Source organism: Hypanus sabinus, chromosome 12 (genome assembly GCF_030144855.1).
Source record: "Hypanus sabinus isolate sHypSab1 chromosome 12, sHypSab1.hap1, whole genome shotgun sequence".
Taxonomy (NCBI): Eukaryota; Metazoa; Chordata; class Chondrichthyes; order Myliobatiformes; family Dasyatidae; genus Hypanus; species Hypanus sabinus.
In genome coordinates this window covers 38414335-38431395 of record NC_082717.1, presented here as the reverse complement: position 1 = coordinate 38431395, position 17061 = coordinate 38414335, and the positions used below count along the sequence as shown (strand labels likewise).

General features: G+C 40.9%; 1 protein-coding gene across 1 annotated transcript in view; it reads left to right on the top strand.

Moving 5' to 3' along the window:
- pkdcca (protein kinase domain containing, cytoplasmic a) overlaps nt 1–10562 on the top strand; it is a 54747-nt gene extending 44185 nt beyond the window's left edge. The window contains exons 6-7 of the mRNA XM_059985768.1: nt 7469–7642; nt 9215–10562. Of these exons, the coding sequence (XP_059841751.1) occupies nt 7469–7642; nt 9215–9300 (260 nt within the window). The 3' untranslated portion in view covers nt 9301–10562. The remainder of the gene's footprint in view (nt 1–7468; nt 7643–9214) is intronic.
- Nucleotides 10563–17061: the final 6499 nt, after the last annotated feature.

The window sequence follows — 17061 nt, the reverse complement described above, 5'->3', positions numbered from 1 at the left end:
AGTTTTAATAGCAAATCATGTACAGTATCTTTGTTTTGAAAAGGTAACAGGGAAAGTTGAATTCAATTATGAATGAGTCTGCCTATGCTATTCTCCCAGGCAAATACATTCTTAATGCAAATTGTTCACTGTTGTTTTTTTGTCAGTCACCTTCATTCTGCCAATTATAACAATTAATGGACAGTTAAAATGAGCTTAAAAATGTGAAAGGATTTTGAACTTTAGAAATGGAGTTATAGAAAACAAAAATTTCTTTTGAATCTTTGTAATACATAGACATACTCCTGTTGTGACCATCTCTATTTCTGGCTAGTGCAAAGGCCTTGGTTAGAAAAGATGTGAATGCCTTAGAATTTTGTGCAGAAGAAATTTACTAGAATCATTCCAGTAACAAGGGACTTCAGTTGTGTGATCTGACTGGAAATACTGGAATCTATTGTTTGGTATCACTGTCTTACTGAATTGGCAGAAGATGGGTTCCTAGTTTTGACTGGGGTAGGTATAGAACATTAGAGGAGCAGGCAAGAAGAGGGGGGATAAAACGAGGTTCAGTATTGTTAGAGAAGATTGGATTGTACTGTGCCTGGAATCACGATCAGAGTCGGGGAGAGAATTGGAGCAAGGGTTGGGCCGAGAAAGGATTATGTTGTAATTGGACAGATGGGTGGCCAAGTGTCATGTTGGGACATACTAACTACCTGATCACATAAACTTAACTGTAGTAGGTGAAAAAGCTTTTAGACTATTCTTATCAGTATTTCCATTTTAGCAGTTTTTTTTTCGTGTCAGGTCATTTGAGTTATGAATTATAAAGCTGAGATATCGATCAACCATGATCCAATTAAATGGTGCAGCTGGCTATGGGGTCTAAGTATCTTATTCCTATTCAAAGCTCCCTAAGTTTCAAAATGCTAATCTTTTCTTCATAAAAGGATAAACAATGGCACCTAGATAGTGTTTGGTACAGGACCTGTACAAAAGGGATGGAGTACACTTGAATCTGAGGGGGACCAATATTCTTGTTTGCATATTTACTAGAGCTCTTGGGAGTGGTTTAAACTAATATGGCAGGGGGATGGGAGCCAGGATAACAGAACTGAGGATGAGCCAGCAAGTTTGCAAGTAGATGATGGGTGTATTATGAATGTAAGGAAGGACAAGTCCAGTGACTGGGTACAAATGCAGACAGATTGTACCAGAGTTAAATTGTACTACAGAGGCAAAATTCAAAAGGGCAAAGAAAGCAGGACTGTAGGTGCTGTATTTAAATGTGCGTAACATTCAGAATAAGGTGGACGAACCCATGATGCAATTGGAGATTGGTCGGTATGACATTGTGGGCATCACTGAGTCATGGCTGAAAGAAGGCCATAGTTGGCAGCTTAACATCAAAAGAATATACTTTGTATCGAAAGGATAGGCAGGAAGGCATAGGCAGTGGTGTGGCTCTGTTGGTAAGGGATGGAGTTACATCTTTAGAAAGAGGTGACATAGGGTCAGAGAATGTTGAGTAATTGTGGGTGGAGTTAAGATATTGCAAGGGTAAAAAAAATAAAAATATTATGGCAAATGTATAGGTCTCCAAACAGTAGCCAAGATGTGGGATTGAGATTGCAGAGTGAGGTGGAGAAGGCGTGTAATAAGGGTAATGTCACAATTATAATGGGGACTTCAGTATACAAGGGGACTGGGGAAAATCAGGTTGGTGTTGGATCGCAAGAGAGGTAATTTGTTTTAATGCCTACAGGATGGTTTTTTAGAGCAGCTTCAGCTTGTGCTTGAGCCTCCTTGGGGAAGGGCTATCTTAGATTGGGTGTGGTGTAATAACCCAGATCTTATTAGAGAGCTTAATGTAAAGGAACCCTTAGGAGGCAGTGATAATAATATGATTGAATTCATACTGCAATACGAGAGGGAGAAGCATTACTCGTATGTATCAGTATCGCAATGGAATAAAGGGAATTAGAGGCACGAGAGAGGTGCTTGCTCGGGTGGATTGGAGGAGGGTACTGGCGGGATGATGGCAGAGCAGGGATGGCTGAAGTTTCTGGGAATCGTTCACAAAGCGCAGGATAGGTATGTTCCACAGGGGAAGAAGTTCTAAAATGGCAGGGGTAGCAACTGTGACTGACAAAGGAGGCTGAGGATTGCATAGAAGCCAAGGAAAGGGCACATAATATAGCAACAGTGAGTGGGAAGTTGGATGATTGGGAAGCTGTTAAAATCCAACAAAAGGCAACTTAAAAAAAGCTACAAGAAGGGAAAAGATTAAATATGAGGGCAGACTGCCAATTATATAAAGCAGGATACCAAAAGTTTTTTCAGTTACACCAAGATTAAAGGGGAGGTGAGAGTTGATATTGGACCACTGGAAAATGATGCTAGTGAAGTAATGGGATATAAAGAAATGGTAGATGAACCTAATGGGTACTTTGTTAGTCTTCACTGTGGAAGACACCAGCAGTGTGCCAAAGGTCTGTGAGTGTCAGGGAACAGGAGTGAGTGCCATTACTATTACAAAGGAAAAAATGCCAGGCAAACTCAAAGGACTTAAGGTAGATAAGACACCTGGACCAGATGGACTACATCCCAGAGTTCTGAGAGAGGTTGCTGAAGAGATGATAGATGCATTGGTCATGATCTTTCAACAGTTACTTGGTTTTGGCATGGTCCTGGAGGACTGGAAGATTGTAAATGTCACTTCACTCTTTAAGAAGGGAGGAGGGTAAAAGAAAGGAAATTATAGGCCAGTTAGCCTAATTTCAGTGGTTGGGAAAGTGTCGGGAATCTATTGTTAAGGATGAGGGTTTGAGGTACTTGGTGACTAATGACAAAATAAGTCAAAGTCAGCATGGTTTCTGTAAAGGGAAATCTTGCCTGACAAATGTGTTAGAGTTCTTTGAGGAAGTAACAAGTAGGGTGGACAAAGGGTGCAGTGGCTGTCATTTACTTGGATTTTCAGAAGGTGTTTGATAAAGTGTCACACATGAGGTAGTGTTGAGGAAGCAATGTGACTGCAGCAGGACTTGGATGAATCAGAAGAATGGATGAAATGGCAAATGGAATACAGTATTGTCAACAGTTTTGGGCCTCATATCTCAAAAAGGATGAGTCTAGAGGAAGTTCGCAAGGATGTTTCCAGGAATTAAGGGGTTAACATATGAGGGGTGTTTGGCAGCTTTGGGCCTGTACTCACAGGAATTTAGAATGCAGGGGGATCTCATTGAAACTTACCGAATGTTGAAAGGACTAGATAGGGTGGATACGGAGAGGATGTTTCTTATGGTGGGGGTATCCAGAACTAGAGGGCACAGCCTCAAAATTGTGGGCTGACCTTTTAGAACAGAGGTAAGGAGGAATTGTTTTTCTTAGCCAGAGTAGTAAATCTGCGGAATGCCCTGCCACAGACTGCAGTAGAGGCCAAGTTTTAGAAGTTCAAGAATTGTTCTTGAGAATAAGAGGTCAGTTATTTAAAACAGAGTTGAGGAAGAGCTTCTTCTCCCAGAGAGTTGTGGAGGTGGAATGCACTGCCTCGGAAGACGGTGGAGGCCAATTCTCTGGATGCTTTCAAGAAGGAGCTAGATAGATATCTGATGGATAGGGGAATCAAGGGATATGGGGACAAGGCAGGGACTGGGTATTGATAGTGAATGATCAGCCATGATCTCAGAATGGCGGTGCAGACTCAAGGGGCCGAATGGTCTACTTCTGCACCTATTGTCTATTGTTCGTGTGTGTATTTAAGGCTGATGTTGATCATTTCCTGATCGGTCAGGATATCAAAGGATATGGTGAGAAAGCAGGTGTAAGGGGTTGAGTGGGATCCGGGATCAGCCATGATGGAATGACAGAGCAGACTGGATGGGCTGAATGGCCTAATTCTGCTCCTATGTCTTATGGTCTTATAAAGACATAACGATTTGCATTTAAAAATGATTAAAATCAATCCCCTTGTCTGGACTAGGCCTCAAAGTTCCCAGGTCATAGGTTATTGTTGAGAATTACAGATATTTAATCTTTCCAGGTTCCATTTGGTGATATTGTGGCAGTGTTTGGTAATCAGAATCACATGTAAAAACAGAATACAGCTCTTTTTAAAAAAAAAAATCTGCATTTCAATTATTTGCTCCATTCATCTTGGCTTTTTGACACAAAGTATAATGTGAAGATGAAAGTAATGATGTAAGGAAGTGATTTGACAGAATCCCATTTCTATGTAATGTTAAGGATGCTCTATCACACTTGGAGTAGTCCAGCCTGCAGAGGCTGGCTGCCCTGTCTCTATCACATCATGAGCATGTGACATTGCCAGTCAATTGTTAGTGTTGAAAGGGTTAAATGCTCATACGCTTAATCTGGGATTCTTTAAATAAAGGCAGATGGAAAGCTGCCATTGCTCCCTATGCAGCAGACAAAAAAGCATTTAGAGCATTGAAATACATATGCTTTTTGGCAGCCTAACGCAAATAGATTGTTACCACCAGATACAATACCAATAAGACCCATGCCAAAAGCCATTAATCCACTTAGAAATCAGAGATGCTGGCATTAAAATAATGTTGATTGGAAATCCCATTTCCTTTTACAATCTTTAGTCAGCAAAATGCTGACAGATTTTGGTAATGTATGTTCATAGAGTTATTGATAGGGATTTTACCCATGATTATCTCAATCAGGAGTCATAATCACAGGGATTATGCAGGTCACTAAAAGATGTGAAATAATGGAGATGCATTACAATCCTATTCTGGTAAGTGGTGAGATTAAGATTCACACTGTGTATTGCTATTTGGTGCTTCATGCTAATCACATTACTAACCGCTACTGGTATATCCGGCTCAAGTGTGCTAATTATCAGCCTCTCAAAGCACTTCATGATGGTGGATCTCAGAGCCACTGGACGGTGGTCATTAAAGCATGTTGTCTTGTTTTCTTGGGTATTCTGATGATAGTAGCTTGAAGTAGATGGGAACCTTGGATTGAAGCACTTCGAGATTAAAAATGTCTCCAAATACCTCCACCAGCTGCTCTTAAGGACGTGGTAAAATACACATTCCAATTCCGTTGCTTTCTATGGGTTCACTCTCCAGAAGACTGATCCTACATCTGCAACAGGGTTCAGGTACATTGGAGGCAGTTGGGGTGGGTAGTGTCATTCCAATTCCCTTTTGTTCAAAATGAGCATAGAATGTGTTAAGCTCATCAGTAAGAAATGGGCTATTGTCAGCATTGCTGCCTGACTTTTGTTTCCTGGGCTGTCATACCATGGGAGCCTTGTCACAACTGACAACTGGTAAAGCATGAGTCTAGTGGAGCCTTGGCACTGGGACTCATTACTGGTGCTCTATAAAGCTTCTGATGCAGACAGACTTTGACATCAGGCTCTTCCCCTAGGTTGGGCGTTCAGTTGGAATGGGCCTCAGGTCTTGACCACCCCTTTCCCTCCATGACTCAGCCCTTGCATCAGGTTGGGTCTAGTGATTTGGTCCTTGCAGCTGCCGTGGGTTGGGCCTTGGGGCTCGGGACTCGTCTCAAGCTTCATCCAATGCTCAAGATTTGGATTGGGTCAGTCCTCAGTACGTGGCTTCTGCTGCCTCCAATAATCAGGCCTCAGGGCAGGTCGGTTCTCGACATTGTTATTGGGCACAACCGCTGGTCAGGTCTTCACTCTGGTAGGTGCGTGGCACAGATAACTGACCAGTGCTTCAAATGGGTCTGGAAGTTGGGTTTGGTGGTGGGACCTCTGTGTGATCAGCTCCTTACCATGAGCAGGCTTCCATGTGGATGGTCCTGTCCTAGACCTTGCTGGTTCTTTCCTTCTGAACCGCAGGTCAGGTTAGTAGATAAGTCACTCTGGGAGATCAGAAGATTGCCAATCGTGTAAGTAGATTTAAAAATCATTATTAGTAATTCTTAGAGAATTTAGAATTTTATAAAAAAGTGCTGTGATTGTAGTTGAAGTAACATGTAGATCTGCAGAGAGCAGCTTACAATGAGTTGCTATACTCTGGAACCATCTTGCATCAATCAAAGTATTAACTCTGTTTATCCTCTCATGGGTGCTCTCTGACCTGCTAAGTATTCCCAGTTTCTGCTTTTTTTAAAAATTTTGTGTTCTTTCATGGATATTTTGAGATTTTTATTATGTCTTTCTGCCTTTATATTTAAGACACTGGTTTGGAGATGAAGCTGCAAAAAAAAACAATGGGTATTACTTTCATATCTTGGCCATTCTTTATCCTGCAACCAATATTAAGATTGGTTGCACTGTTTGGCCATTTTATTACTGTTTTGGAAGTTTGTAATGCACAGATTTGTGAACAATGGGATCACCTCAGACAATTCAGTGGGGCTACTGAGGTCCTATAAGTTATTATGATCACAGTTACCCAAGTATTTGCTTTTCTTGGTTCCATCTCTGCTCTGCACTTCCAGCTTCCTTTATGAATGAGTGTATTTGTCAAAAGGAATTGCTCTGTCTGCATTTGCAGGGGGAGTTTATATCAACCCTGGCTTGACTTTCCTAACATCCTTCTTTGTGTTTGTCTGCTAAATGGGATACCTAGTGAGCCAGAAATGGTGCTGGACAGAAAATGTACAATTGGGACACGACGTCAAGAGAATATATGTGGCAATAGGGAGGAATTGTTAAAAAGACGTTTAAGAAGTAGCTAAGAATCTTTCCGTATCCTACTTTAATAGGTCTCATCCTTGGGCTCTATCCAAATCTGCTGTCTTAATATGCCAGGATTGTTGAAACTTGAATTCAGACTGTTCCAAACTTAAATTAAATGAAATACATGTGTATTTACAGAAGAAACATACACTGTATTCTGGAAAATACATTAGGCATGATGTAGATGGAATTCCAGTTACAAATTAGTCCTGCTCATGTCTCTATACTAGCTACATGATACACTTTGTTTTAAAAGAAAAAGTGGAGGCTAGTAGTGGGAATTTGTGTATCGATGCCAGGGACAAATCTTGATCAAAATCGAGTGTGTTGCTGAATTTCACGTTGCAAAATGTGTTTTCACTACATTCTCACAAGCAATCCATTGAAAGTAGAATAATAACTGGGCCATTTTATCTTTAATTTAGTTGCAGTATACAATTTTACAGTTGGCTCCACCACTTACTTTTGAACATCGAGGAGCCAAAGATAATCTGTGGATTGCCAGTGCTGATGACTAATGACATTTTCTGCTGAAAAACCCAAGAGATGGTTATAAAGGCAGGACTTTCACAGCTTTTATAATAATAGAGCAAGAAACCAGGAAAAAATGAAAAGGAGGGGAGAAACATTGACCTTCATGATGTTGTAGACATGACATGTTTTGGATGAGAGGATATGTAACCCAAACTGCATGCAGTTGAAAAGCAGGGCTCATTCCACTGATTATTTTTGTTTATCAGTTTGCTTCATGTACCAATGGCATTAATATAATTTATTGCATTTGGTTTGCAGAATACAAGCAACTGGCTGATGTTACTGTTCCTGAGGAAAATTATAGATGTTGGCCATCTTACCATCATGAGGGCTGCCTTCTGTCTGTATATGACATCAATGAGGCAATGGATATCTGTGATAATCATTCCCAATGCCATGCCTTTGTTTTAACCAATCAGACAACCTGGTCCGGTAAGTCTTGTTGCAGACTAGGAAAGTCCAGACTAATATTATATTGATAATGGTTCAGTGAAAAGGTCAAACTGAGCAAGTTAGATGAGAACTTTGGCCTAATTAGACCACGTGAACCTCATTAGGAATAGATAATTCTGCTGGTTTCTGTTATCTGAGTTTCTAATACTTTACCAATGTTTTCTATTCAGCTGCTTTCCTGACATGCAGATGACTTGTTCTTCATAGGCGAGACAGGATTCAGTCCCAGTGGGAGCTCAGTACTTGCAATGTCAGACCAACTTAAACACTAATATACAAGACATCATACAAATCTTAATCTCGGGCACAGGTGTAGTTACATCAAAACTAAATACTGAATTAAAAACAAAGTAATGACTAGGTTAACCGATCAGCCCTTCTATTCTGGACTCAAAGTATAATCATTGGAAAAAATATTTGTTATTTTTGGTTGCAGCTGCCTTTGCCCTAACTGTATCACACACCTGTATGCTGCATTTAGAAATTCTGGACTTTGGGATACTCCTCCTGTACAGGCAGACAGCCAGCCCTCGAGTGGCATGGTAGCGTAGCGCTCAGCCCGATACTTTACAGTACACATGACCCAGGCTCAATTCATGTCAACGTAAGGAGTTTGTATGTTCTCCCTGTGACCCTGCGGATTTACCCTGGGTGTTCCGGTTTCCTCCTGCAGTCCAAAGACAAGGTGGTTGTAGGTTAATTGGTCGTTGTAAATTTTCCTGTGATTAGGTGTGGATTAAACTGGGGGATTGTTGAGTGGCAGGGCTGGTTGGGCCTATTCTGTACTGCATCTCAATAAATCAATAAAAATGAGGTCAAGCATTCTATAAGACTGTAGGGTACCCAAATTGAAAAATGTTGCTGCAATTTGAGATTTTTTAAAAAAATGTATGCAATCCAAGAAATGTTTATATTAAGGTACTGTTTAAAATGTTGAAGTTGAAGTCTACTGAATAAAATATTCTAAAATAAAGATATGGCAATATGGAATCTGATTGAATGACAGATGTGGGCAGGGAATTTGCTTTTAAAAAACATAGGGACTACAAATTATAAGGTGCATACCAATGGTGAACTGGATGAACCATTGATCTATTTTTCTCTGTCATGTCCTCGTGCACACTTCAGTGATCATGGGGAGTGTAGACTCGGATCAAGTCCAGCTGCTGGTGAATGTGAGTGGGAGATCACTTCAACTTGTACGAGGTCAGAGTGTGAAAATTCCAGGCACTGGTGAAATCTACAAATGACTCTTTACTGAAAGATAGTTTTAATTACGTCTATGAGCTGCTGAAGGATGTGCAGTGTAGCAGTAACAGTAATAGGTGTTTGTCTGTCAGCATAATATTCCAGTACATATTTTAATTGGAAGTTTTTTAGAAGCGTCTCATTTTTTATAGTATATAATCAAAATAAGCTCGTCATTTGACATGTACCTTGGTTGTCTTTACTGCAATGAGTTTTGAGAGAGACACTAGCAATTCAGGATGCCTTACTTTAAAGAGCTTCAATCATTTTACTGTCCATCTCTTTTACCTCTTCCACTTACAGGCCGACGTCTTGTCTTCTTCAAAACCAGTTCAAATCGCATTGTGCCTGATGTGGAGAAGATAACGTTTGTGAAAGTGGCAGACTGAGTACAGCATGCAATTGAAACACTGAGTTAAAACTATCTTGTCAGGGAACAAAAGGCGAGGCCCTCCACTGGCCAGGTTGCTTGCTCGGGGGTGCCGCATGACGGGGCAATGAGCTGTAGATTACCAACACTTGGAATGCTGATGACAAACGTGCAATACAGCGGGGTGGAAATGTGAACAGCGCAATAATCCAAATGTGCACGTAGTTTTTTAAATGCAAGCTCACATTTGAATCTGACAATCTCCTCCTTTTGGTACTAGGCAAGCAGAAAAACAATGACCCACAGTGCAGAGATGTAGATGTCAAACGATCCTCAATTGTTTGGAATTTGCTCTGCATTAGCACACAGAAATGGATTAAGTGTCACTGTGGTCCTGGCATTTTTAATTTTAAATCATAACAATAGCATCTTATTTGCCCTTATTTTCTGATGTTGTCTTCCCCTCCCTTACTTTACATGCAGTCACACTTTCTGCAAAGGTTGGTTCATATTTTCCTGGTGATGCTGTTCCTGATAGCTGGCAGGGCTTGTGCGAAGCCAGTTCAAATACAATGTCCATTACAAGTGTTTCCTCCTTCTCCCCAAATCTCAGGGAACCTCACGGTTAAAACCTATCCTTTGAAGTTGGCCCTTTAAACTTATTCAGATAAAATTTCCTTCCTGTTTTGACTGAGATTATATCTTTTTATTTTAAGTAGACCCTATGCCTAATTCTAAGGCACTAACTGTGACTATTCACATAATATCTGCCACTTAAGCATTGGTGCTATTAAATAAGTAGACTATCATTTCACTGCTGTTCAGTACTGTTAGAAGGAAGGAGAACATTAGAAAGTCAAACACAATGATACACCAAGAGCACAACTGCCAATTCATAAGGTGTATTTTTTAAAATAGTATTTTGTGATCGACAAAGTTTGTCTCTCATTTACTTTCTGTGAAAGCATTTTTAATGCAATGACATAAGTCATAATTCTTTCAGATATCTAGAGGTATTTTTCCAGCTTTGGACTTTAGTGAGGAAGCAATGCCAAATGAAAAAGGGATGTGGATTGTGCATGATTTTCCAGCACTATAGTGACATCATAAAGAATCGTGCCTGTATTTCCATTATGTGCTTTTGGTGCATGAGGCTTTCCACTGAAAGCAACGCAGAAAGTCACCTTTTAATATTTTAAAAAATGTGATATCCATATTTTTAGTAAACATTTATTTATTAATTTTTTTATTGAAAAAGGTATTAAATTTGTTGAAGTGAAATGCAAGTGTTGCGTCTCTTATTTTAGTGACAAGGTGGATTTCTATTTGAGGACTGGTGTAAAGACTGGTCCGAATCAGATACTCCATCTAACAGTGGTTTCCATACTCTTCACATATGGAAGGATAGGGTCATGGAGTCCTGGAGCCTGATTCGTGTAGCTGGACAGTCAGAGTGTAGGGGCCAATGTTTTGTGGAACCTATGCAGTGAGGCAGGTGTTGATGGCATTGTGTTGTAGCCATACATGTAAAGTGGGATTGAAGGTTTCAGGAGTTGAAGATGGAGGGCAATTTACATATTTTATTGTATATAGAACATTACAGCATAAGAACAGGCCTTTTGGCTCACAATATCTTGCCAAACCAAATAAATTAATAATGAAATGGCCAACTAAATAAATCAGTTGTGCCTACAATTGTCCATGTCCTTCCATTTTACCCGCATTCCAGGCATCCACCACTCACGGTGTTTTTAAATAATAAAAACTTGCCACCCATGTCTCCTTTGAAATTTTCCACTCTCTTAAATGCATGCCTTCTGGTGTTGGTCTTTTTCAATCCTGGGGAAAATATGCGGTCTGTCTATTATAACTATGACTCTCATAATCTTACAAACCGCTTTCAGATTTCCCCTTTTTCTCCACTGCTCCAGAGAAAACAACTCAAGTTTGTCCAGCCTCTCATTTATAGCACATAACCTCTAATTGAGGCAGAATCCTGGTAAACCTCTTTTGCACCCTCTCCAAAGCATCAACATCCTTCCTATAATCGAGCTACCTGAACTGTGTGCAATATTCCAGATGCAGTCTAACTAACTTGCTGACTTTTGAACACACTGCCTCAACTAATAAAGGCAAGAATGTCAGATGTCTTCTGAGCCACCCTACCAACCTGTGAGGTCACTCTCAGGCAGCAATGAACTTGGACCCCAAGATCCCTTTGCTCGTCAACACTGATAAGGGTCTTGTCTCTTTATGTTTGACCTACCAAGGTGCAACACTTCACATTTGTCTGGGTTAAACTCCATCTTCCATTTCTCTGCACATGTCTGTAACTGATCTATATCTCATTGTGTGCTCTTTGCCACTCATCAACACTATCCACAACACCACCAATCTTCATATCATCTGCAAACTTACTAACCTGCCCATCTATATTTTAATAAAGGTAATTGTATGTCTCATTCCTGAGATAATGAAGTGTTTTATGGTTTGGGAAGAGGGAGTGGTTTCTTTGGCATGTATGGGTCCTATAAAACAGGCTGGTTGTGGAATTCACAAGAAGCAGTTCTTGGTTAAACTGAGTTTGTAGCAGGGACAAATTTTTGATTACACACTTAATTAAATCAGAACATTACAGTCTTATAAAAACATGTTGGGGGTGGTGCAGGGGAAGGCAGTGTTCTAGCTTTCAAAATTACACAGTGCAAAATATAAATTTGTAAAGCAAATAATGAGGTTAAATCAGTTAACAGATGGGCATTGCTTCAGATTTAAGAAGCATCCGTGTTGAATGGAGCAGGTGTGATCGATTGCTTGTTACTCTATCCTCACTGTGAAGTTCAAACAGGCTGACCTGCCCTTTTGCCTTTTTAAATACATCTCCTCACTCCAGATCTGAGAGGTTCGAACGCGGCTCTGAAAGAAGATCCAGCAGTCTGCTGGATGGCTGACCCAGAGCGCAAGAAAAACAAATCAGAAAGCAAAGCAGCTGAACAGTATTTATTCAGTGTAAGACTAACAGCCATTGATGAAAAGTGACTATGGGACAAAGGAATGCCATGGAACAGGAATACACAGTTGTTCAGAGCAAGTTTCAGATATCTGCACGTTCCTGCTAACTTTTAAATATGGGCCAATTAAACCACTCATATGCACTTCTAGACTCACAGGGAGATACAGCATCGAAACAAGTCCTGCAGTTCACTGAGCCTGAGCTGTCCTTTCCTTTTCAATAATCCTACCCTAAAACAATGTATTTTCCCCAATTTATTACTGGCAATCTGTTGGATTTTAGCCCTCACTTACATAAGGGGTGTTTTACAGTAGCAAATTAGCCTACCAATCCACATGTTTTTCTCTGAGGAGAGCAGAGCACCCGGAGGAAACTCTCAAAGTCATGAGGAGAAAAAATTCCACAGAGGAAGCATAGGAGATTAGGATTGAACTGAGTTTGCTCAAACAGTGGGCAGCAGTGAGCTTGATTGAATCCTATGTGTGCCCCATGGTCCAAACAGCTACAGGCCCAGCCCACTGACAGCCAAGAATGGAAATGAACTTTTTCAGGATAGAGAGAGTTTAAATATCTGCTGTAAGAATCAGCTCAATGGGCCCCTCACCATGACTCTAACAGGAGAAAATTTGCAGATGCTGGAAATCTAGAGCAATACACACAAAATGCTGGAAGAACTCAGCAGGTCAGGCAGCACCAATGGAAAAGAAATAGTTGATGTTTCAGGACACTTTTGATGGTCTTAGCTCAAAATGTTGACTGTTTCTTCTTTTCCATAGATGCTGGCAGGCCTGCTGAGTTTCTTGAGCATTTTGTGTGTGTTACTATGACACTTTGACATGATGGTCCTTGACTCTATTCCACCAGAAACTATGTAGTTCAACTTTGTCACCATCCCTCACTGATAGCAAGTAAAATGCTGCATTTGCTGACTTATAACGACAGGATTTTCAGAATGTATTCAAGCTGAAAGTTAAAATTAGATAAATGGCAAGCCAGGTGAGGTCATGAAACTCTTTCTTGTCGTTCATTGCTACGATGCTTTGGAGTCATCTCTGGCTGCTCTTACGAGCTCCCTTTCTTGTGCAAAGTGACAGATAAATGCCAAGTACTGGCTTTGGCTTCTGCCTCTAACTAAATTTGTGGAAATGGTCCTGGCCAGATCCATTGCCTGCCATGAAAAAAATGAAGTCCCAATTTGAATAATGTCAATGTGAATCATGGTTCAAGAAATGCAGTGTCCATTGACATTTTTTTTTCAGATTAGATTGCCTTTAGAAGCTCTATCAGTTTCTGTGTACTTCTCATTGAGCATCAAATGCTTACCATAAGACAGAGGAGCAGAATTAGGCTTTTCAGCCCACTGAATCTACTCTGCCATTTGATATAACTGATTTCCATCTCAAACCCTCTACTGTTTTGTCCCCCTAACCCTTGATACCCTTACTAATCAGGAACCTATCAAACTCTACTTTAAAATACCCAATGATCTGGCCTCTACAGCATATGTGGCAATGAATTCCACAGATTCACCACCCTCCGGCTAAAGAAATTCCTCCTCACCTCTGTTCTAAAGGGATGCTTTGTATTCGGAAGGCTGTGCCCTCTGGTCCTAGACATTTTACACTGACATTTTACTGCCTTGGATTTAAGTGAAGTAAGAAACGTAGATTCCAATGCCCACACATACGTATATGTTCCAATTTGTGTCACTGGATAGATTTCAAAAGCACAGCTTCTCAGTTATTTGTTACCAGTGTTAGCTAAGGAGTTATTATTGGCTCAACCCACACACCTAACTCAGTACCTATCACATATAAAAGCTAGGAGCACAGTCGTTTACAAGGTACAAACCTTTAATAACTTATTCATTAATTGTCCAAATATAAATTAAACCTTGGTTGTGCCATGACCTTAGATAATTGAAATAGTTGTTTATAGGCTATAACACTGAATGGAGAAGTTATGTGTGTATGTATCCATGAGTTTAATATTCCAAAACTTTCAGCTAAGCTGGATAAATGCCCATCACTGAAGAATCTAATAGTTTAATTATGTAATTTGTTAGCAATATTTAATGCAGATTTTAATTTATGTGTTCCAGCACACAGTCTAATGGATTACAAAAGTTGATGTTTCCATGGGAAATTCTGTATCTATCTCTTTATTAGTCACCCGCACAAACTGTCTGGCTCAAAACTGTGAGGGCTTTATCTTCTGTAATGAGCTCAGGGAAATTACAGAGTGGAGCCCCCTCCCAGCCTAGCGGCTCATTGCAATGTAAGTATCTGCTTTCATCTTGTATTTGTAATCCTCCCAGGAGACCTAGGGTCTCATGCATAGTTGAGAAACTTCGGTGGTAAGCACAAGGCAAATCCAAGAAAAATTAGTTCAAAATTAAAAGATCAGCCTGATTTGAATTCCTTAAATTTCTCTCTGCACTGCAAACTCCTTCAGGAATAAGTATTCACCAGGCTTTTTTGGAAACAAGGTAATCAAGGATAGCAGATAATACAGCCAATAGAATGTGTATTTATCAGAGTTTTGGCATGTCTTGATTTCACTGGGTTTGGATTAGGATCTCCCACCTGGTACTTATCCCTGCAAGCGTAAGTGCTACACCTGTCACTACACCTCCCCTCTTACCACCATTCAGGGCCCCAAACAGTCCTTCCAGGTGAGGCAACACTTCACTTGTGAGTCTGTTGGGGTAATCTATTGCATCCAGTGCTCCCGGTGCAGCCTCCTCTACATCGGCGAGACCCGACGCAGATTGGGGGACTGCTTCATCGAGCACCTCAGCCACAACAGACAGGATCTCCCGGTTGCCACCCACTTTAACTTTGCTTCACGTTCCCATTTGGATATGTCCATACATGGCCTTCTCTACTGCCATGAAGAGGCCAAACTCAGGTTGGAGGAGCAACATCTCATATACCGTCTGGGTAGTCTCCAGCCCCTTGGTATGAACATCGAATTCTCCAACTTCCGGGTAATTCCCTCCCTCTCCCTTCCACCATTGCACTTTCACTCTGCCTCCTCTTCTAGCTGTCCATCACCTCTCTCATGATTCTGCCTTCTTCTACTACCCACAGTGCTTTCCCCTTACATTCCTTCTTCACCTCTCCTGCCCAACCCCTCCCTGCTTCCCCTCCCCTACCCCTTGATCTTTCCTCAGATTGGTTTTTCACCCTTCCCCCCACCTTCTTTATAGGGCCCCTGCCCACTCCTTCTTTAGTCCTGACGAAGGGTCTCGGACCGAAACGTTGACTTGCTCGTTTCAATGGATGCTGCCCGACCTGCTGAGTTCATCCAGTTTATGTACGTGTTAATTCAGATAGGTGACTTAATATAGGGTGTTTGTGATAAAAAATGGCTCTGTCAAGGTCAAAACATATACAGATATAACTTGCAACCATTTTTGAATCTTATTAGCTAGGATGATGGAAGTTCATTCAGCAGCAAAAGGAAAAATGTTTATGACTTATTTTTCTTTACTACCTAGAACGTATGTATGCCCAGTTAAACAACATAAAACTGATTCATATGTGATTTTCAAGAGTGTTTTATCATAGTCTATACATTAGGTGACATTATCTATTGGATTTCCAGAAGTGAGGTGAGAATGTTTCCCCTGCCATCAAGGAGACCTGGTCAAAGTGAAGTCAGTGGACGTCAAGAGGAAAGCACTTCAATAATTGGAGTCATACCTCATATAGAGAAGGGAGTTATTTGATGGGTATTGCATCCACCTCTGTTCATTCCCTTCATCATGAGCACAAGCTACTCAGTGTTCCATCTACAAAAAGAACTGAATTATTCTTTCAGCATCTTCCAAGGCCATGTATATTAACATGAAAACTCGAAACAGGATCTAGAGTAGTCCAATCAACCACATTGTTTCCACAATTAATAAGGCCATGGATTATTGGTTCTTGATGCCAAACACCATTTTCCTTCTAGCTCCTCATAAACTTTGATTTACATGTGGTCCAGATGTCTGATAACTTCTGCTTTGATTGTATTCATTGACTCTGCCTTTATGAAAATACCTTCATGGGCAAATACTTATTCTGAGGCTTTAGTTCCATTTGCCCCACCAGAGTAAAAATGTCTTTTCACCATCCGACCTGCCAATATGTTACGATGTGATCACCTCTTCTTCTTCTTCCACATTCGAGACAATACAGGAGCAACCTGCTGAACCTCTCTTCACACATCAGTTCTTTCATTCTAGGAACACCCTCAGTCACTTCAATGTAACTATGCTGCCCTAAATATGGAGACCAAAATTGTCATCAGGATACCAGATGTGGTCTCAGCACTGCCTGTAATATCGCAACAAACTTTCCTCCCATTATATTCCATGCCCTTTGCAATAATGTCCAACATTCCACCACCTTTCCTAACTTTGTGTATAAGTCCTAACTTTGTCCTAACTCAGGGGCAGAGCTGTCTCTATTTCCTGAGGAGACTGAGGTCCTTTAACATCTGCTGGACGATGCTGAGGATGTTCTATGAGGCTGTGGTGGCCAGTGCTATCATGTTTGCTGTTGTGTTCTGGGGCAGCAGGCTGAGGGTAGCAGACACCAACAGAATCAATAAACTCATTCGTAAGGCGAGTGATGTTGTGGGGGTGGAACTGGACTCTCTGACGGTGGTGTCTGAAAAGAGGATGCTGTCCAAGTTGCATGCCATCTTGGACAATGACTCCCATCCACTCCATAATCTACTGGTTATGCACAGGAGTACATTCAGCCAGAGACTCAT